The following is a 23,258-nucleotide window of genomic DNA, read 5'->3' as shown; positions in this document are numbered from 1 at the left end:
TGCTTTAATTCCTTCTAACCTGGGTTACTTTGGTTATAGACCTAAAGCACTAATACTTATGAAAGGGTTAGTTGTGCATTTTAAGTGGTGTACGTCACCACTGGAGGTAGCCTACCTAAACAATCTGTTTGATTTTCTCCCAGTTAGGCAGGTTCTTGCACCATCACCAGGTTCTAAATTGGATTGTACGACTAAATTTTAATAATGTATAATCAGATTTACTTATATTTAAAGGAACACTGTACATACATTTTTAGTAATGTCAAAGGGATTTTAAATAGGCAGTCAGAACAGAAGATGTTTAAAATAAATGTGATAGTAGGGATCAATATTTTTTGCACAAAACTGTCTTGCTGTCTAGTAGATTCATCAAAATAAAATCTACCTTTTTTTCCTTGCGGCCCTCGTTTTCCTACATTTGCAGCAGACATACAGTAATAGATGGGACATAAAACTTGCGCAAATGTCAAACCTCTCAATTTCTGCACAGCTGTGGGGACGTTATATACACAGTTGTGAATGTTCTTCAGAGCTCTGCCACATAATGTATATAATTTAATTGTGGTGGTTTACTAAGTTTTTCTTTGCAGGATGGCTGGAATCAGTCTCATTTTATCACCCCGGTCTCCACGTTAGAGCGTGACCGATTCAAATCCCACCCGTCTTTATCGACCACTAATCAGCAGATGTCACCCATAATCCAGTCAGGTAAGGAACGAATCACATGATACAAGGTAAAATCTTTGCATAGCTAAAATGCACAAGCATATCCTGACACAGCACAAAGCCTTCGCTGGGACCATGCATCTGTCATGGAGTTGCTGCTGCTCTTTTAATACGTGCTGATTTAGACAAGACTGTCTGATTCCGGTCCCTGCAGCTTCAGACTCTTTCTTTTCCATTAATGTGATTTTGCAGACATGGAGACAGTTTGACAGCAAACTAAGCTTTGCATGCTAAGATGTATTACTAAAATAATCACTGTGTGCCTAGGGCACAGCTTTACCTGAACGCTTACCCAGACTGTTGTCTGGGTAAGCGTTCTGCACGATGTACCCGCTTTCATTTAGTATGGAAACGTACAGAATTAGAACACTCGGGTCATCTAATTTGCTTTCTCTAATGTGTTTATTTTGCTTGTTTTTAAATCTGTCTTTATACTTTTTCTGACTGTCCCATTTCAGGTTTTTACATAGATTTATAAAGCGAATCCTGTATATCAAAGGGCGCATTAGCAGTATATGAAATATATATATATATATATATTTTTTTTTTTTTTTTTTCAATGTGTCCATGAAGGGTCTCATTTATCCAGTTCTTGGTATTCACATTCAACTGGACTTGTTCTGTAAAGCTGAAGGCTAATCCAAGTCACTTATTTAGTTCTAATGAGTACCAGGAGCATACCCCATCCTTTTCCTGGACAATCAAAATCTACCTTGATTTATTTCCATGGTGAATATATTCACTGAATGAGCCACTTTAGTGATTTTTTTCAAACACGTTTAAAAAATTATTTTAATTTTTGGTGGTTAAGTAACCTTCAGGCCTATCTTTTTTTTTTTTCTGAAAGCAGAGACTGAAAAAAAAATGTATTAATTTCAATGTTTTAATACACACAAATGCGCAGTATGTTACCCAATTTATGGTAAAATATGAAAAGCTGAAATTATGCTGAGTAAATAGATACTCAACTTGTTAAAATTGTGTGTATCTGTGAAACAGCGACAAAATAAATTATGTAAACAAAATTTTCCATAGTTGACACTTTGCAAGCCCTTAAAGTGATTGAAAAGGTTTTTTTTTTTTTTTTTTTTTTTAGCGAACATGTTATACTTACCTGCTCTGTGTAAGGGTTTTGCACAGAGCAGCATCGAACCTAATTGAACCTCCTTTTCTGGGTTGCCTCAGCGGCGCTTCTGGCTTCTCCTCTTCATCGGGTGCCCTCCACGGAGAGCCGCTTTCCATGGGGGCAGCCATGAGTCCCGCTGCTGCACGGGATTTGATTGAGAGCAGTAGGAATCAATCTATCCAATAGAATAGAGGACGAGAATGCATTGTGAAAAACCTTGAGACTTTACAACTCATTTAACCAGTTCTGGTCCGGAAAGGATTCCCCCCCCCCCCCCCCAATGACTAGGCCATTTTTTGCGATTCGCCACTGCGTTAATTTAACGGACAATTGCGCGGTCATGCTACCCTGTACCGAAATAAAATTGATGTCCTTTTTTTCCCACAAATAGAGCTTTCTTTTGTGGTATTTGTTCACCTGTTGCAATTTTTATTTTTGAGCTATAAACAAAAAAAGTGTGAGAATTCTGAAAAAAAAAAAACAATTTTTTTCATTATGCTATATAAAATTCCCCCCAAAAAATAAAAAAAACAAAATTTTTCATCCTTTCAGGCCAATTTGTATTTTGCTACATATTTTTGGTAAAAAAAATCGCAATAAGCGTATTTTGAGTGCTTTGCGCAAAAGTTATCGCATCTACAAACTAGGGGAAAGATTTGTCTTTTTTATTCATTTTTTTTACTAGTAATGGCGGCGATCTGTGATTTTTACTGGGACTGTTACTGTAATAATGACATTGGCAGGGGAGGGGTTACCCTAGGGGTTATCAAATGGTTAATTGTGAGCCTAGGGGAGTGTTTTCTAACTGTGGGGGGAGGGACTTGTGAAATGATCATTGAGAGCTGTGTTTAAAACAGCTGACCGTCCTCTCTCAGTGCCTAACCTGCTCACCCCGTCAGTCTTTTTGGCATTCTACGCATCTGAGAGTGTCAAATGCCTATATCACCCATTGTGTGTTGGTTCCGACCGCCATCACTGCAGCAATGAGATAAGGCTCAGAGGAAAAAAAAAAATCACGATTGATATGAGTAATATTCGGTCCTCTATTGCAGGGGAACTGTGATTTTAGTCTTTCAAGACCTGACATGTTATCTTTAAAGTGCAACTAAACTTGCCTCCTCTCAAGCGATGTAACATCCACAAACTCCCTCGCCTGCTTCCAGGTTCCGCATCTTAATTGGCCAGCCAAGGATGATGTAACCTTCTGTTCATGCCCACTGGAGTTAATTCATCCTGGCAGATACAGGCATTGTACACTGAGCTGTGCATGTGCAGCTTAATGTATGTTTTGAAGACTCTTAAAATAGGAAGGTAAGCAGCCTGTATTGCAGAAGGTGACACATAGTATGCCTGTTCTGCAATAAAACTTCATGATTGCAAATGTTTTTTTTTTTTTAAAGATCTAGTTCCACTTCAAAGGTTTTGGCCCAGAGTTGCTTTAAAGTAATCTGTACTGAAATAAATATGGAGATTGATCTTGCTGACTGACAGACTGCTAGCATCTTCAGGAGATCCGCCTTTTGCAGGCTATATATTTCTCCCATCAAAGGCTTCCTTAAAATTGCGTCTTTCACAAAAACAATATAGAACAGCAGGCAAAATACAACATTTTGCAAATAAGACCTTAACATTTTTTGTCTGCATTTTATTAGGTGTACAGTTTCACAAAAAATGATCATATGCAGATTTTGCAAAATCAATATATGTTAAACTTGGGTATTTTTTGTCTTTAAGTTATCATTGTAGGAAGGCTTAAAGTGAACTCGTCAGTCGTCATAAATAGTAAGGGCCCATTTACACCAGGCTGGTTTGTTGCAGCGCGTTAAATACACAAACCTATTAGAGCACCCTCTTCATTTGGATGAGCTTCCCAGTGCACCGCAGGGAACCAAAAACCATGCATACAGCGCACTGTGTGCAGTTGGCTTTTGCATTTACATCCAATTTTCTTTGGCCAATGGGTCACTTAACACCACAAAATACTTCTGTTTGCTGGAAAGCCTATACATAAGTACTCTAGTTTCACTTGGGTTACAGGGAGCCTGATGTGAGGTTTAGTTTGGCAACTGCTCTTTTTCAGACCAATAAAAGTACCACAGTGTCTAAAAACGGGAGCCCCCCTCCTATTGTACCAGGAAATGAGCAGATATCAGGGCTTAGCACTGAAATCAGGTCCAAGTAAAAAGTCAGGTTATGAATTCAGTGATCATTCTATTCCCTACGCTTAGGCTTTCCATGTATATACAGACCACACATATCTCCCTTCCTCCCTCCTCATACTCCTGCCTCTGTAATATACAGGCTATGTATAGGATTGCTTCTGAGGCAGTCATTCATTGTGCTTGATAAGCTGTGATAATTCCAGTATTAATAATGCTTCTTTTTGTCACGGTACAGTGGGCAGCACATCATCCTCACCAGCGCTGCTAGGCATCCGGGAGCCACACTCCAGCTATGAGAGAACACAGCCCTCTATGCAATACTACAACAGCCAAGGAGAGTCCCTCGTTCACAAGGACATTTACAGTGGTAAGGGAACCCTTGCTGTCTTTACGCAAATCTGATAGTGTGGACTGTAAGTCCTGCTGTAGCAACCAATCAGGAGTCGTCATAGGGTTAACTGAAACGACTTTCGGATTGGAGCACTATACTGCTTTTTCTATGGTAAAAATTCTCTTTAACTTCATATATATTGTGCTGTGTGCAAACAAAATATACATATAGAGAAAGACATTTCATATTTACAAGCAGTTTCAAAAAATGTGGTTTATGGGGAATACTGTCCAGGACAACTCGGAGTCAACCTTTGGCCAGACTATCATCAAGTGATGACATGTTCTTAACAACCGTACGTGTGCTTTAATACAAACCCTGTCTGACCTCTGTAAAGGCAGGCACTGTGGATCAATGCATCCTCAAAGATCACAGCAGAGGTACTTGAGTGCTTCATGTCATTCTCTTGGCAGCAGCACTTCCCTGCTCTCCACTGCAAGCTTAGCTCTTTCTTCTGTACTCTGTAATTATAGGTTTTGGTTTAATGTGTAATCTAGATCACTAGAGTTTCAGCTTTGTAAGGCTTAGACATTGGACACTGCCATTGCTGACCTACCTCTGGAAATGTATGCTGGCAGGCAGTATCTGGCTTCATACTTTCTGATTTCAGAATACGAATGCCACCAAATTGGCCCCTAGACTGCATTCTTTGTTTTGCGTCATTGACTTGCAAGCTATTGAAGCCAATGGATCAGTGAGACAGAAAGGCAGCCAATATTTTTAGGGAGGTAAGCAAAGACTGCCCATACGTTTTTTTCCCCTAGCAGTATCCCCCAAACATGCTGTTTGTTCATTTTGTTTTGCAGAGTTCATTGTGATGGGCACTCACTTCTAATGTGCCTTTTTTTTTTGTGACCCCTCCACACACACACGCCCACCCCTGTCTCCTTTCCTATCATGAGCCAGAGCAGTCCCAGCTGCAGCACCACTCTCTCTCTCCCTGGTCTCACAGGAGACACTAAGAGCAACTGTAGTCATAGACTCCTGCTGCTGTTAGCCAAATTCCTGTGAGGATTGAGAGGGGGTAGGGTTTACCAGTGCTGTGTCTGTCTCTGGAGGCACACAGCCCGGATCTAGAGCATGCCTAAAGGGGGCACCTGGAGGAGAGATGGAGATGACAACGCTGAGGGAATGCCAAAGAGGAGATAGGAGACCTCTGCAATATCATTGCACAGCTTAGATACTGCAAAAGAAACTTGGTAAAAAGAAAACAAATGCAGCCACTACACCAAGGATTAGTAAGCTGCATTATAATGGTTTTGGGTTTAGATACACTTTAGGGTCAGTATAACACTGTGATGATACAATATGCCAAGAGGAGGGGGAGGGGCAGTATTTCTTAATAAGTCAGAGTTTAAAGTGTCTGTCCATCCCATAGACTTTTTTATGCTTTAACATGAAACTTAAGCGGAGAAGTTTTAACTCTCTGTGAGTATTTACTGTTGCAGCCGATTACAAAAACCTGGTTCCTAAAAGTTGAACGCTTTGGCTAGAGTTGGGCTTTAAGAGCTTACAGTCTAGTTTATTTCCACAGAGAAAGCAAGGGCTATTATATAATGGCATGAGATTCAAAGGCATACAGTTTAATGAGAATCCTGATACCCCTTTATTGTAAACACTGTGGGAATACGGAATGAATTGAAAGCAATTTATTACGCCTCTCATAAGTAATGAATTGTGACAGTTGTCAGATTATACTGGAGTAGAGCAGCTGTCTGCGTCGTCTCGGTTTTTCTATCCTTCCCACCAAAGCTTAGTCTGTAAGAGTTCATTAGAAAGAACGGCCCCCTGGGAGGAGCAGGGGTGTCTGTGCCATTAACTTTCAGAAGAGAACTCATTTGTAACCGCACCTATATTGTCATTCAGAGTATATAATCAGATTCAACCTGTGACTTTGCAGGGCGAAAATACTCATTTTCATCAAGCAACCAATTCTTGACAGTGATTAGATTCATAATGTAAGAGCTATTTCTATGTAGCATTTTGTTTCACTTGCAACTAATAATGTCACTGAAACACTTGGTTATGTAGCCTTTTTCCACTAGAAGTGCAGGCATTTTGTCTGAGACTCCCCATAGCATTAGGTACAATGTCTACCTAGGAATTGTTCCTCAGACGCACTGCTTGCCTGTCACACTGTTACCTCAGGAAAACTGCCTGCTTCCAACACACTGTCGCCTAAGGAGCATCGCCTGCTTATTACACACACTGGCATCTCAGGAATACTGCCACCTCGAGAACACTGCTTACTTATCACTCAGTATCATCTTGGCAATACTTCCTGCTTAAAACACACACGTCCCTTTGGAACACTGCCTGCCTGTCTGTCACACGCTGTCACCTTAGGAACGCTGCCTGCTGGCAACACACTGTCATCTCAGGAACACTGCTTGTCTATCCCACACACTGTCACCTCAGGAACTCTGCCTGCCTGTCACACATTGTCGCCTCAGGAACTCTGCCTGCCTGTCACACATTGTCACCTCAGGAACTCTGCCTGCCTGTCACACATTGTCACCTCAGGAACTCTGCCTGCCTATCGCACACTGTCACCTCAGGAACTCTGCCTGTCACACACTGTCACCTCAGCAACTGCCTGCCTGTCACACACTGTCACCTCAGCAACTGCCTGCCTGTCACACACTGTCACCTCAGCAACTGCCTGCCTGTCACACACTGTCACCTCAGGATCTCTGCCTGCCTGTCACACACTGTCACCTCAGGAACTCTGCCTGCCTATCACACACTGTCAACTCAGGAACTCTGCCTGTCGCACACTGTCACCTCAGAAACTGCCTGCCTGTCGCACACTGTCACCTCAGAAACTGCCTGCCTGTCGCACACTGTCGCCTCAGAAACTGCCTGCCTGTCGCACACTGTCGCCTCAGAAACTGCCTGCCTGTCGCACACTGTCGCCTCAGAAACTCTGCCTGCCTGTCGCACACTGTCACCTCAGAAACTCTGCCTGCCTGTCACACACTGTCACCTTAGGAACTCTGCCTGCCTATCGCACACTGTCACCTCAGAAACTCTGCCTGCCTGTCACACACACTATCCCCTCAGGAACTCTTCCTACCTGTCACACACACAGTCACCTTAAAATCACTGCCTGCCTGTCGAATGCTGGCACTTCATGAACACTGCTTGCTGACATATGTGGTCACTTCAGCAGTACTACCGTAACATGTTAACTGTGACAAAATAATAACTTAAAAAACTCACCATGCCTCTTGCAAAATACCTCAGTCTACTTTACAAAACAGGGTCATTTTAGGGGGCATTTTTACTGTCCTGGCATTTTAGGGTTTCAAAAAATGAGGATTGATCGATTTTCAAACATACACTATATTGCCAAAAGTATTGGGACCCCTTCCTTTACACGCACATGAATTTTAATCCGTAGGGTTCAGTATGGAGTTGGCCCACCCTTTCCCGCTATAACCGCTTCAAACTCTTCTGGGAAGGCTGTCCACAAGTTTAGCAGTGTGTCTATGGGAATGTTTGACCTTCTTCCAGAAACGCATTTGTGAGGTCAGGCATTGATGTTGGACAAGAAAGTCTGGCTTGCAGTCTCCGCTCTTATTCATCCCAAAGGTGTTCTGTCAGGTTGAGGTCAGGACTCTGTGCAGTCCAGTCAAGTTCCTCCACCACAAACTTGCTCATCCCTGTCTTTATGGACCTTGCTTTGTGCACTGGTCCAAATCATTTGGTGGAGAATGGATTAGGATGTGGGGTTTTTTTCAGGGGTTGGGCTTGGCCCCTTAGTTCCAGTGAAGGGAACACTTAAGTCTTCAGCATACTAAGACGTGTTGGACAATTTCATGCTCCCAACCTTGTGAAAACAGTTTGGGGATGGTCCCTTCCTGTTCCAACATGACTGCACACCAGTGCACAAAGCAAGGTCCATAAAGACATGGATGAGCGTGTTTGGGGTGAAGGAATCGGACTGGCCTGCACAGAGTCCTGAGACTGCGACCCGGCCTTCTCGTCCACATCGGTGCCTGAACTCACTAATGCGCTTCTGGAAGAATGGTCAAACATTCCCATAGATACACTCCTAAACCTTGTGGACAGCCTTCCCAGAAGAGTTGAAGCTGTTATAGCTGAAAAGGGTGGGCCAACTCCATATTGAACCCTACGGACAAAGACTGGGATGCCATTAAAGTTCATGTACGTGTAAATTTCAGGCGTCCCATTACTTTTGCCAATATAGTGTTTATACCATAGTTTGTGGACTTTCCTACTGATTAAATATTATACACTGATATTGGTTACTTTACTAAAGAAATGTGTCCGAATACATTTTGGCCTGAATTTATAAAGAAATTCTATTTGCAAAATATAATAACCAAATTGAACCACTTGCTGAAAACCCTATAGCAGTTTTACTTCTACAGGGCAACAGCTGTGCATCAGGGCATGTATATATGTACAGTGGGTACGGAAAGTATTCAGACCCGCTTAAATTTTTCACTCTTTGTTATATTGCAGCCATTTGCTAAAATCATTTAGGTTCATTCTTCTTCCTCGTGAATGTACACATAGCACCCCATACTGACAGAAAAACACAGAATTGTTGACATTGTTGCAGATTTATTAAAAAAGAAAAACTGAAATATCACATGGTCCTAAGTATTCAGACCCTTTGCTGTGACATTCATATATTTAACTCAGGTGCTTTCCATTTCTTCTGATCATCCTTGAGATGGTTCTACACCTTAATTTGAGTCCAGCTGTGTTTGATTATACGGATTGGACTTGATTAGGAAAGCCACACACCTGTCTATATAAGACCTTCCAGATCACAATGCATGTCAGAGCAAATGAGAATCATGAGGTCAAAGGAACTGCCTGAAGAGCTCAGAGACCGAATTGTGGCAAGGCACAGATCTGGCCAAGGTTACAAAAAGATTTCTGCTGCACTTAAGGTTCCTAAGAGCACAGTGGCCTCCATAATCCTCAAATGGAAGACGTTTGGGACGACCAGAACCCTTCCTAGAGCTGGCCGTCCGGAAAAACTGAGCTATCGGGGGAGAAGAGCCTTGGTGAGAGAGGTAAAGAAGAACCCAAAGATCACTGTGGCTGAGCTCCAGAGATGCAGTCAGGAGATGGGAGAAAGTTGTAGAAAGTCAACCATCACTGCAGCCCTCCACCAGTCGGGGCTTTATGGCAGAGTGGCCCGACGGAAGCCTCTCCTCAGTGTAAGACACATGAAAGCCCGCATGGAGTTTGCTAAAAAAAAACACCTGAAGGACTCCAAGATGGTGAGAAATAAGATTCTCTGGTCTGATGAGACCAAAATAGAACTTTTTGGCCTTAATTCTAAGCGGTATGTGTGGAGAAAACCAGGCACTGCTCATCACCTGTCCAATACAGTCCCAACAGTGAAGCATGGTGGTGGCAGCATCATGCTGTGGGGGTGTTTTTCAGCTGCAGGGACAGGACGACTGGTTGCAATCGAGGGAAAGATGAATGCGGCCAAGTACAGGGATATCCTGGACAAAAACCTTCTCCAGAGTGCTCTGGACCTCAGACTGGGCCGAAGGTTTACCTTCCAACAAGACAATGACCCTAAGCACACAGCTAAAATAACAAAGGAGTGGCTTCACAACAACTCCGTGACTGTTCTTGAATGGCCCAGTCAGAGCCCTGACTTAAACCCAATTGAACAACTCTGGAGAGACCTAAAAATGGCTGTCCATCAACGTTTACCATCCAACCTGACAGAACTGGAGAGGATCTGCAAGGAGAAATGGCAGAGGATCCCCAAATCCAGGTGTGAAAGACTTGTTGCATCTTTCACAAAAAGACTCCTGGCTGTATTAGATCAAAAGGGGGCTTCTACTAAATACTGAGCAAAGGGTCTAAATACTTAGGACCATGTGATATTTCAGTTTTTCTTTAATAAATCTGCAACAATGTCAACAATTCTGTGTTTTTCTGTCAGTATGGGGTGCTATGTGTACATTCATGAGGAAGAAGAATGGACCTAAATTATTTTAGCAAATGGCTGCAATATAACAAAGAGTGAAAAATTTAAGGGGGTCTGAATACTTTCCGTACCCACTGTATGTGTGTGTGTGTGTGTGTGTGTATATATATATATATATATATATATATATATATATATATATATATATATATATATGTGTGTGTATGTATGTAATCCCACACTTACACTTGCAGGGAGCGTGCGCACGCCGCTTCTGCTGTAAATATTGACAGCAGAAGCTGATTTGCGGATGCTTGGCACTCGATGTCCTCCAGCACCTGCCGATCATTGGTAAACAAGACAGAACGGGGATCTGCCTGTGTAAACTAGGCTGATCGCTGTTCTGACAGGGGGGAAGTAATGGATTCTGTGTTTCTGCAAAGCAGGGACTAGAATCCATCTCTTCAACGTAGTAAAAGCAACACAAACACTATCTAGGCACACATTTAACCCTTTACATGCCCTAGATGTTTAACCCCTTCCCAGCTAGTGTCAGTACAGTGACATTGCAAATTTTTAGCATTGATCACTGTATAAGTGTCACTGGTTCGTGTCAGATTGTCTGAAGCTATATCACAGTCCTACTATAAGTCGCTAATCGCCGCCATTACTAGTAAAAGAATAATTACAAAATTCCAGTATATATCCCATAGTTTGTAGACGCTATAACGTTGACGTAAACCAATCAATTTACACTTATTGGAATTTTTGTTTTACTAAAAAAATGTAGATTACATATTGATCTAAATTTATGAAAAAATTAGATTTTCTTTTTACATTTTTTTTTTTATTGAATGCGTTTTATAGCAGAAAGTAATAAATAAATTTTCTTTTCAAAATTATCTGTTTTTTTACTTTATAGTGCAAAAAAAACAAACCGAGGTGATCAAATACCACCAAAAGAGCTATTTGTGGGAAAAAATTACATCAGTTTTATTTGGGTACAGCATCGTTTTTTTCAAGATTTTTGGCCTTTAGCAAAAAAATAAAAAGCCCCATAGTGAATACTATCAAAAGAAAGTTCTGTCTCCAAAAGAAATGATAAAAATTTAATTTGGGTACAGTGTTACATGACTGAGTAATTGTCATTCAAATTGTGACAGCGCTGAAAGCTGAAAATTGGCCTGGACAGTAAGGGAGTGAAAGTGTCCGGTACTGAAACGGTTAATGTCCAATCAGACTGAGAGGTGACCAGGCTGTATTACTCAACTGTAGTCAAGTAAAATAAAAAGTCACTCTCCTAGCTGTGTATTATGTAAATTACAAGTCTGTCTTACCAAATCACAAAGCCGTAGCAAAAATGCTTTCAATAGTTCATTTTACTGTTAAGGAAGAATTATATTTCAGGGTCCCTCATAACCTCTGTATAATTTTTACAGTCCCAAGGGTAGCCACTGGCTCTGTAAATGCCAGGTGCTCGCCCACAAAGAAATTCAAATCCAAAACCGGTACAAAGGCACCCACGGGTCTTTCAGAGGAAATGGATCAAAGCCGCAGCATTTTTATTGTCCGTCATGAGAAAGAAATGTCAATAAAAATGCTGCTGCTTTTTGATCCAGACCCTTGGGTGCCTCTGAATCTGTGATGGATTTTTAACATTTTTACATATAGTCCAGTGTAATCATTTATAATTGAATTGTAATGTAATAGCTGTAATAATTGTAAGCTTTTATAATTGAAAGCTCTCATATGTTACCCAACTACAACCCAAAAAAAAAAAAGAATGTGAGAAGAGCACATATTTGCCCCTCGACATCCCCTGGTGGAAGCATGTTTACACGGTGTAGATGAAAGATGTCATCTCCACCTGGCTGTGCTTACAGGTATCAGTTGTGACATTACCAGATGTATAATACATGTGTTCAGCGATCGCTCTCTGGAATTCCTAGCATCCTCCAGCACTTTTGTCTGGGAGAGCAGTGCTCAGTCACTGTGAACTAACATCCATTTAAGAATCTCTTGTGTTTGGTGACAGTTAAATTGTACATATTCCTGTTTGTTCTTGATGTGCCAGGCAGAGTTCTTTATTGCTGATAAAAGCCAACCTGCATTTCCATGTGTATGATGAATGGACTTGAAAAATGCACACCACTGCAGAGCTATAGCCCAGGGGAATAAAACGTGTGTTTTTTTTTCCAGGGTCCAGCAAGCAGTCTCCTATGTTCATCAGTTCCTATTCATCACCAGCACGGGAGCAGAACAGGCGGCAGGTGAGATACCTTACTTTTGACTGAATCTTCCATAAAACAATGTCCGATATTGCATAATTCAAGTAAATCTGTCATGTGGCAAATACTCATCTACATCTGAGTTCTCTCTAAAAATGCTCATTGCCCCTCATATGCATACTTTGTCCTCAGCACTTTATAGATCACAAACCAGAACATGCATGTAGGTTGAGTCCAGCATTAATGCTGAATTTGTTCTGCATTCTTGTTCTGGGTTTGAGGGTCAACATGACTGCCAAACAGGTAGCAATAACATTTTTAAGCTAGCCATATCCCTGCTGAATTTGAGCCGTAAGGTGGTCATGTCAGTACAACATGGCTCGACAATTGTCGATTTAAAAATCAACTGAGCTGGCTTGAAAATTCTCAGCCGAACAGTGACTGCATCCTATTAGATGTAGTCACTGATCAGGTGTTTAGACAGCCATGGGCATTGTGGATGCTAAAATACAATAACCAGCAATTACGTTTTCTCCATCCACCCTGTTTAATGTAAATGGAGGAATGTCTAGGAGTTTATGGTTGCTTAAAGTGTATTTCCACTCAGTAAAATTTGAGAAAATACTATTCTATGTTTGTGTTCCCATTCTTCAAGCATACCTGAAAAAAAGAAATATATATATATATATATATATATATATATATATATATATATATATATATACACACACACACATTTCCTTATTTCTAGGTATGTGTTTGGAGCAGGCCTCGGGCAGAGACTGCAAGCTACTGTCCACAATTCAAAATAAAAAATGCAGTCTGTCCCCACTGACAAATTAAGGACTCCACACAATGGTACATTAGTAATATTCAGAGCGATGCTGCTCTCCTTGAGCGGGGAAACTCCAAAGCACCACATACAATTCAGAGCAGATTATGTAGATATTGTTACTAGTGATAGACCAATATCAGTTTTTCGTTGCTGATACCAATATTTTGGCCAATGCATACATTTAAAAAAGAAAAAAATTCTTGACAGGTACTCTTGTGGAGGGATATGGGGGTCTAAAAGACCCCAAACCCCTCCTCTGCACTTAAAAGCATTCAAAACGCCAAGTTTGGCTATTTTGAATGCTGTCTGGCGCCAGTTTTTGCATGAAGACCCGATCAGAGCGGAAATCGGCTTTGATCAGGTCTTCGGCGGCCGTGCAGGCTGGTTGTCCAGGTCTCCCGGGCAAGCCGCGGGAGGGGGGAGGGATGCCCCCTTCTTAGCCGCATCGGTTGTCATTACAAGACAGCCGACCGTCAGCTATGGACATCGGTACCAGGGTGATGCCTCTAGCTGCAGGCATCACTCCGATACATGCGCTTTCCCAAAATATCGGTAACCTTCGGGGCCAATTCCAATGTATAGGGGAAAGTGCATATCGGCCCTCAATATATCGGCTTTGCCGATAATCGGTCGATCCCTAATTGTTACACTGCTCCATCATTTAGTATAGTAAGTGGAATATGTAAACACATGTTGTCATGTCATGGAAAGAGCCTTGCTGTGCCCAGTGAATGTTAATTGCAAATTGACATCTCAATGCAGAACCAATTGGATAGCCCAGACTTTCTGCTCTACAGATCAAGGGGTGTAGGCAAACCTTCATACCTTTCTGTCCTGCACAATAACTTGTCTTAGAAAAATGTGGACGGCAACTGTTATCCGCCTAAAATCCTGACTGACACATTATTCGCCGACCTCAGCACTTTGTGAGTCGCTGTTCTGGAAAAAAACATGAAGATCAGGAATTATAGCTTTACTTGCAACCTACTTGTTCTGGGTTTGTGATGATCACAACGGCTATTGTTTTCAGAAGTAGGACTACTTTTCTTTTATAACCGATTTCTTTAGGGATAACAGAATTCCAGGACAGTCTGAGACCAGACAATAATCTGTCTCTACAGTGTGAGCTAAATAAAATTGGCAGATAAAGAATAACGCTGTCCACGGGTAATGCAGTCCATGTATTACAGACAAAGACAACAGCAATTCTATAGTGTCCTAATAAATGCAGAAGGGATTTTTCCTAAGGAAAGGTCTTTTTATGTTCTCATTCTGCAAGGTCATCTTTAAGTGCTGATCACCAAAAACAAACAGTTGAGGAAAACTTTCAGAAATACTTTACTTTGTTCTTTCCCTAGAGTAACCACTTTGTTTAATGCTGTTGCATTATACTCCCAATGTTGCTTAATGATTAAAAACTCCATAAAGTACTGTTTGTTTAAATCGTCTTAACTGAAGCTCCTGCAACATTTCCAGATCAGTAAATCCCAGTCTCTATAGGATTAGGAGTAATAATATGCAGAATAGAATAGTTTTATCAGCTAATTCTTCTGATCAGCTGCAGATGTCTATGTAGCGATCAGTCTCTGAACTGTTTATCAGAGATCAGTCTCTCCTGTGCAGCAAGAGCGATATAACCCTACATTGTCTCCAGTCAGAACGTAACTGTTAATGAGACTTCTCTCTCCAAAGCCTCAACCATCAGCAATAGGTGTTTAAACAGACCTCAGTACAAAGTCTGCTGCTCCAAGATAAGCACTTACAAGCCATGGCTGGTGTTTACCCTGGGAACCTTCCCCATGAATGCTGAATCAATATTCTTATAGATTTCAGTACACAAGCAGTAAGAATGGCTCATCAAACATTTATTTGAATTCCCCATATAAAACATATCTGCAGTTCTAAATCCAAAATTCTGGGCTGTATTGGTGCCACCTGGTGGTGACTTTGTAAAACTGTGGCAAGCTGCAGTGTTTATGTATGCTTTATAGATCTAAGGTCAGTGCTGAACTATTCAACACAGCAAAATCACTGCTATCCCCACATCTGAAAAATATTTACCCACATTTGCCTGTTCTGAAAAAGAAGACCCCCTGCTAACACAGCCAAGATAATGCTGTGAAGTTATTTAGCTTTTTCAGCAGAATGTTAAGATGGTCAAATACCTATCGCTGTGTTCATTGAATTGATCATTTGATTCAATTAAACACATCAAATGGAATAAAAATCATAAACCTTAGACTCCATTTGATCAATTTATTGAGTTCTTGATTGATATCAACTCTGGGCGGTTGATCCGCCATGGTAGAATTTTGTTTAATGCGTGTGATCAAACGAATATCTACCTGTATGTCAAGGAACTGATTCTAAAATAGATCGAACAAGTGATCAATTTGATCATTTCTGATAGATCATATTTTCAACCTATACAGAATCTGCTACATTGTTCGAAATTTTAATTGATGGTTTATCACTTTTTAGCGATTTCTTCTACTTAAACTGATCACAGACCACTACCTGCATGGCCAACTTTAAGCATCATATCTGCTTTTTTGTCAATCGATGAGGAGAAACATGTAGAAAGCCATTGCTATTTACTTGGCTGTTTCCAGTGTCAGTACTGTCTCAGAATGCAGCAAATTACAGTTTGAACTCCTGATCTGCATATCCAATGTCTTAGTTGTATAGCTATTTAGATATTGTGTTGTGAATTTCAAGTGAACCTGTAGTAGCTCTGGAACTAATTAACCAACAGAAGCCCGGGAAAGCTGACACCACAGTGTGTTGAAGAAAATTTTAGTTGCCTGGCTGTCTTCCCGATCCAATGGCTTCAATAATTTTCTGATAAACCGAGTATGCAGATCAGGAGTTTAAACTGTATTTGCTACATTCTTGTGCTGAGACAGTGTCTTAAAGTGCAGATTCAAATTTCAGGAAGATGTTCTGAAAAAAATGTTTATATCCAAAGAACAGTACATGCAATAGCTCCTCCTGTTGGAAATGGTGAAAGTTCTCCCATTGCAGATGAAAATGTTTAGGAACAAAGTGCTGGCCTCTACTTCCTCTCCATCCTGCCATTTGCAGGTTGGGCTGAATTTCACAATAATGCACCACCTAGCGGACGTTTAATCTGCACGTGTGCTTAGTGAATCCTCTCCCAACTCCTGCTTAGCTTAGAAGCAGGCAGCTTTGGGCCATTCAAACATGGTGCATGAATGGTATTCTTTGTTAGCGCCTTAGCGGAGTGCAGTGTGAATATGCTGGGTTTGAACTGCCACTACTAAACTAAGTTGTCCAGAGCTTCTTCTGAGCACCTGAATTTGGGTCACACTGAACTGCTACCAGCTTCCCACAGTGTGATATGTAAACCTCTGTGGACACTTGAAGATAGCCTATGAGTTAGCTAAAGAGATGGCACAACTGTACCCAGGCAAACTGTCTCTTTGAAACCTGGGACTGAGCCATCAGATAAAGGAGGATTCAATACCATGAGTAATTTATTTATGTGTATTAATTTCATCTTAATCTACTGATCTCTGTAGACATGTTTTTTGAGCGTGTAGTTGGGGAGAGGGCATTGAATAGAACCAACAGCTCCACCTGCTGGCTGGAAGAAGCACTACATACTATAATAAAAATAATAATAATGTTAGTTTTTTTACATTTGTCACTTCTATCTGTAGCCTGGCCTGCCTTCATTTTCATCTAGGCAGGAATTGTGTTCCTTGTGCAGCCTCCTGGGATTTTCCTATTATATATCATATATATAAAAAAAGGCTGCATGAGCAGGGACACAAAGCGGCTGGAGGACTGACCTGGTGGTGCATCATCAGGGGTCTACTGAAGAACCTAGAAGAGATGGCCCAACTCCCGATGACATAGGAAGGAAAGATGACAGTGGCAGCCTGGGACAGTGGAGTAGCAGAGAATGACTGTAAAAATGTATACAAGTGGGGGGGGGGGGGGGTGATGTTCCTCTCTACGTTTTTCTGAAGTATAATATGGAGGGGATGATACCTGAGGTGTTTCTTTGACATAAGGTTTGAATAACGTACAGCTCACCAAGCTTATACAATTATTTACCTGGCCTTTGAGAAAACAAATCCGAACATTATAGAGTGTTATTGTTTTGTAATCACCCAAGATTAGATCTGTATTTCTAAACCTATCACTTTCTTTGTCCTCCAGCCACAACAGCTGTATTATAGCCCTGAAGACTCCAACAGAAAAAACTATGACTCCTACAGATTGTATCTCCAGTCCCCCCACAGCTATGAAGACCCCTACTTTGATGAGCGTGTTCACTTCACATCCTCTTCTGATCAGAATGCGCAATATGGACTAAAATCAACCACAAACTATGTGGATTTTTACTCCACTAGAAGGCCTTCATACAGGTCAGAACAGTACCCAGGCTCTCCGGACTCTTGGGTGTGATATGAAGAGTGCCCCCCAATGGACTCTACCAGTAATGCTTGACTTTATTTTTTTTTTTTTGAATGGCCTTATGCTGTTTTTTAAAAGATGGAATTAGAAAGTGAATTACATAGGAAGGAACTTGGTACACGGTTATTTTTTTTTGCAGAAGGATAATCATGAATGGGCAAAATTTAAACAAGGGTGGTTTTTTATTTTTTTTTATTTTTCATTTTTTTTTTTTTTTTTTGCTCTTTAGGGTGTAGCTCTTTGCTTGTAGCGCTAGTCTGGTGATGGTGCGAGCTATGTGAGTGAAGGTATGAGATTGATGACAAAAATGATTTTTGAGGAATATGTCTATGGTAAAATCAAAATCTTGATATTTTTTTTAATGTGAATAAAGTCTCGTTACAATTAGTTTGTACAGAATTATGGATCAAGCGAATGCGTTCTTTGTTTCCCTGTTACTAAATGTCGACCTTGTATGCTATCCTGTCTTGTAAATTTCCCTATCGCCCATGTAAATAGTCATGCCATTACCGATTGCAGGTGCCATCATTTGTAACGCCATGTATCATTTGCAATCACTGAAAAGCAGAGATATGTAAATCAGTATATTAAAGAGCTAACATTTTTAAGCGTAGCATCACTGAATCGTAGAGCGTATTCTACATTCCTCTCCATTCCCTGCCGATTTCATAACGGTCTCACTGCCATTTTCTATGCACATTGGAAGATCAAATAAATGTGGACACACCATCCACAGAAAATTAGTTCATGTGTGCTCCTTGTCATGTGTGTCATGTTTGTGTCATTTAAGAGTAGCCAGTCAGATACTTTATTTCACTCTCTAACCTGCACTTGAGTCTTACGGTATCTTTTTTTTTTTTTTTTTTTGCGATAAGTGCTACTATTTCTTTTTTTCTTTTTTTTTTTAATGCGTTTTGCTATTTATGCTATTTTCAGGCTCATTAGGACCAACTATATTCCTAATCTAAAAAAGTGACCCTTTCAGGAGTGTAAGGACTTACTAACAGCAAATCCTGTAAAGGAATCTTTATACTTGCGTGTCCAGTGGGCAATGCATTGAATCTTTGTTCTATTAATTCTGGTCCCCTCTATGGCTGACTCTTCTAAGTATGTTGAATAGCTTGTCCTCCTTTACCCCCCCCCCCCCCTCTGTGATTCCTTACACCTACCCCTTAGTCACTATTGTATCTTATAGTGATGTAGGGGTCAGCAGGCGCAGCTACAATGTCCAGGTGAGAAAAATTAGGTTTCTGAACTGAAGAGAGTTCTCAACTGAATTTATTTTCCCTGGAGATGAGACATCTCATTCCCCAGACCCCCCCCCCCCCCCACACACACACACACACACACCCACACCCTTGTTCTTACCTCAGCCCCATCTTGATCCAGCAATGTGCACAAGAGCTGAAGCTCTCTCCCTCCTCATTGGCTCAGATACAGCAGCAGGAGCCGTCAGCTCCTGTAGATTACAGCCAGTGAGGAGGGAGCGGGGGGTGGGACCGAGCCCAGGTCTGTGAATCTTGTGGACACACAAAATGGAGCTTGGGAGCAAGCATTTACAAGTGCCCCCATAACAAGAGCCAGTTTTAGAAGCCAGGAGCGCTGGTGGGGGGATCCGAGAATCGTGGGATCGGGATGCAGAACCGGTACGTATGACATGTTTGTTATTTAAAAGCAAAAAACACCTGAGCCTTTACAACTTCTTTAATATATTTAGACTATCGCTAATCTTTCATAAAGTAAATTTGGTACAAAGTTTATTGCAAATGACAAGGGCGCACTCTTTGCATATAAGGAGGAAAAACGGTCTAACCTTTGCATACAGAAAGGCTTCTTTACAGTAAGAGCTGTGAAAATGTGTCCTATTTGTTTTCAGGAACTAGTTCTCGTCAGCTCAGAAGAGTTGCGTGTTTTATGTTTTTTGGGGTTTTTTTTATAAAAAAATATAGATATTTCTAAATACACAGAGGGAAACTTACCAGGACTGACCAGAATCTGGAGCAGCTGTGCATGGCAACAAATGAGTTTCTACCTTTCATTTTAAAGCTTAACTAAAAAAGCTGAAGATGGAAGCTGATTGGTTACTATGCATTCTCTCTGTTCCAGTTTTAGTATATTCCCCCCAAAGAATGTAACTAGCTATTAATATTTGAGTAACACTATGTATGTTTTATCAAGGAGGAATCTTTTTACCTTGATGAATCATGAGTTTTTGGAGTAAATTGGATCATTCTTTAGGCTACATTCACACCTGAGCGTAGCGTTTTTCGCGCGTTTTTTACCGCGATTTTACCGCGATTTTTGCGGCGTTTTTTACCGCGATTTTACCGCGATTTTTACCGCGATTTTTGTGCAGGCGTTTTTAGATTCAATAGAGATCAATGGAAAACGCCTGTAATCTGCCCAAAAAGAAGCTCATGTACTTTTTTGAGCATTGGGCGTTTTGTATACAGCTTCAAAACGCTCAGATGTGAACAGGGGCCATTGAAATGAATAGGATTTGTCTTGTTGGGCGTTTTGAGAGCTGATCCTAGAGCAGAAAAACGCCCCAAAAACGCCCCAAAACGCCTACATGTGAACGGAGCCTCAAGGTTTTCCTTCCTATGGATCAGCTATGCATATATGGTTCTGCAGTTGCATGCTCTCAATTTATTTATTCATTTCTCTATTGGTTAAATTCAATGTTTGTGTCTTTTTTTTTTTTATTTATAAACATAACTCTAAGTGCCTGTTCACACTAGGTCGCTCCGACTTAGGGGGCGACCTGTGAAGTCGCGTGCAGCGCGACTTGCACGGACTTCATAAAATGTATGTCTATGAAAGTCGCCTCCAGGTCGCCCCGAAGTAGTACAGGACCCTTTTTCTAAGTCGGAGCGACTTGTGTCGCTCCTATTAGAACCGGTCCTGTACTACTCAATGACCGCGACAGTGCACAACTTGCCAGGCTGACCAAGTCGCCTGACAAGTCGTATTAATGTGAACCGGCACTTAGAGTCGGTTCACACTGCTGCGACTCAGTCGCCCCGACTTTGAAGTCGCCCGTGCAGTATGACTTCATCGTGGCTTGCAAACGACTTCTCATAATAGAAGTCAATGCAAGTCGCTCCAACTTCGCCAAAAAGTAGCACAGGAACCTTTTTCTAAGTCAGAGCAACTTGAGTCGCTCTGATTAGAACGGTTCCATTGCACAGCATGAAGCGCTACTTGTCAGGCAACCAAGTCGCCTGACAAGTCGGAGTAGTGTGAACTGGCTTTAATAAGTAATTGAATCAGTGACCCAAAACAAGCATTCTGACGACTTTCCCGTTGCAGGCGAGTTGCTCAAATTATTAAAGCAAGATGGTCAACATAACAGCCAGGCAAATAGCATCTTCGGAAAGAGAGCCTACACTTCCTAATAACAGGTTTCCCTTAAAGATAGGTTGTAGCCAAGTTTTTGGCATTGTGCTGGAAACTGCCATTAATGTACTGCACCCTGTGACTTCTAGTCCTGTGCACAGAACTAACAAACGCATTAATTTTGGAAAATCTCCGTAACCAAAGAACTGTGGATGATTGGTGCTTCTGTTACCTTGCATACTATTCTGCTTCCACACTGCAGTGTTTAATAACATTTTAATATGAACACTGAGCTGACACATTCTGAAATCTCACTCGCTGAGGGCATTTAGGGAGACTGTCTGATCCCCCGCTGATTCCTCACCGTGGCTGAACCAGTGTTGCCAGCGTAAAATGCACAGCTACAAAGGAAGTAAGTCATTTAAGAAATCAGCTGATACCATAGACTGTCACACTATTTTAGCTTTTAGAAATTAGAATTCTTTTCCTCTCATTACGGAGAATAGCGAGGTGTAGAGGAGAAGCTACATCCCGCTGAGCTCTGCAACTTTCTAGACTTGCACACTAAGCAGATTGAAGAGAAATGGCCGGTGCAGGCCCCATTACCATACAAATAAGGGTGACAATGGCGCCTCTGCTTATGAAGTATATAGCAGACAACACGTGTGTATTTCTGTGATCATTGTTTATAGATATATAGAACACTTATGTTATCTGCCTCTGCAGAGACTCGCAGCTCAGCTACCTACAGGAACTTAACATTATGAGATAAAAGCAAAGCATGCAGATAATTGTGCTTGTAATAATATCTTTCCAAAACTGCACCAGGCGTCATGTTAAATTGGGATATCTACCTAAAGCTGAAAAGATGGATTGTGCTTTTCTTTTCAATGAAGGAGATAAATGAGACCAGACTAAGAAAGTTAGTATATCATTTAATGAGGGATATAAATAGCCTGACTAATATAATACAAATATCCCAAGCAAGTTCACCTTAAGCCTTTTGATGTAGCACTAGTTATGCCTTTTTTTTTTTTTTGTCAGAGAACAGATGCAGATTCTCATAACACCAAACCACCCTGGGGAGAATAGTAAAGTAGCATAATGCTGTATATAGTGCAGGGCTCAGGAGTAGTAGATGACACACAGGCCAATGTACAGCCAAAAATCCCCCCAACCCCAAAATTTCCCTAAATAAATATATATATATATATATATATATATATATATATATATATATATATATATATAGAGAGAGAGAGAGAGAGAGAGAGAGGCGGCTGTGAAAGAGTAACTATAGTGCATCCAGAAAGTATTCACAGAGCTTCACTTTTTCCACATTTTGTTATGTTACATCCTTATTCCAAAATGGATTAAATTCATTATTTTCCTTAAAAACAGTGGTGTCCCTAGGTGGGGCCATGCCCCCCCCCTCCCAACAGGATCCTGGCACCACCTCCTGCTCTGGGATGGCGGGTCGGTAAGCCCAGATTGTGGGTTTCCAACCCGCCATTCTCGAGCATCAGTATGAAGAACGGAGTCAGGACTAGAGGTAGCAGAGCTGATGCTTCCTGTATAGCGCCAGCTCCTGTCACAGGAGTGATATCAAATTCACTCCGCCTGTGAGAGGAGCGATACAAGAAGCATCGGCTCTACTGCAGCCGCCTGCTTCCTCTAGTGCTGGCTCTTGTGACCTGGCACACTAATGCTCGGGAATGCTGGGTCAGGAACCAGCCAGCAGTACTCACCAACAGTACTAGCTAGCAGTGACAGTCTGCAGTACCCACCAGCATTACCAGCCCTGGAGGACAACTGGTACTGCTGGCTGGTTTCCGACCCACCATTCCCAAGCATCAGTGTGACCGGTCACAGGACAGCAGCAGCCAGCGATACCTGCAGGAATCCAGAGGAAGAAGTGAAGATTGAGGTCAGTTGAGGTGCAGGTAAAACTACAGTGCAGCCTTGGGCCCCTTTCACATGATTGGTCCAATCGGGTCTGCCTGTCTGTTTTTCACCTCTATAGAGCGGCAGATGAAATTGGACTTGTCTCTTTACACCCACCTATCTCCAATC

The 23,258-nt window shown here is 41.5% G+C and overlaps 1 protein-coding gene across 5 annotated transcripts in view; it reads left to right on the top strand.

Annotated features, from left to right (window-relative positions):
- PKP4 (plakophilin 4) overlaps positions 1–18,589 on the top strand; it is a 585,731-nt gene extending 567,142 nt beyond the window's left edge. For all 5 annotated transcript variants that reach the window (XM_082260328.1, XM_082260327.1, XM_082260326.1 and 2 more), the window contains 4 exons: positions 591–708; positions 4,250–4,381; positions 12,537–12,607; positions 17,589–18,589. In XM_082260328.1, coding sequence (XP_082116454.1) covers positions 591–708; positions 4,250–4,381; positions 12,537–12,607; positions 17,589–17,837 — 570 coding nt within the window. In that variant the 3' untranslated portion in view covers positions 17,838–18,589. The remainder of the gene's footprint in view (positions 1–590; positions 709–4,249; positions 4,382–12,536; positions 12,608–17,588) is intronic.
- Positions 18,590–23,258: the final 4,669 nt, after the last annotated feature.

This window comes from Pelophylax lessonae (assembly GCF_965119305.1).
Source record: "Pelophylax lessonae genome assembly, chromosome: 6".
Classification (NCBI taxonomy): Eukaryota; Metazoa; Chordata; class Amphibia; order Anura; family Ranidae; genus Pelophylax; species Pelophylax lessonae.
Note: the sequence above shows the minus strand (reverse complement) of the source record. Positions and strands in the feature narration are given on the sequence as shown.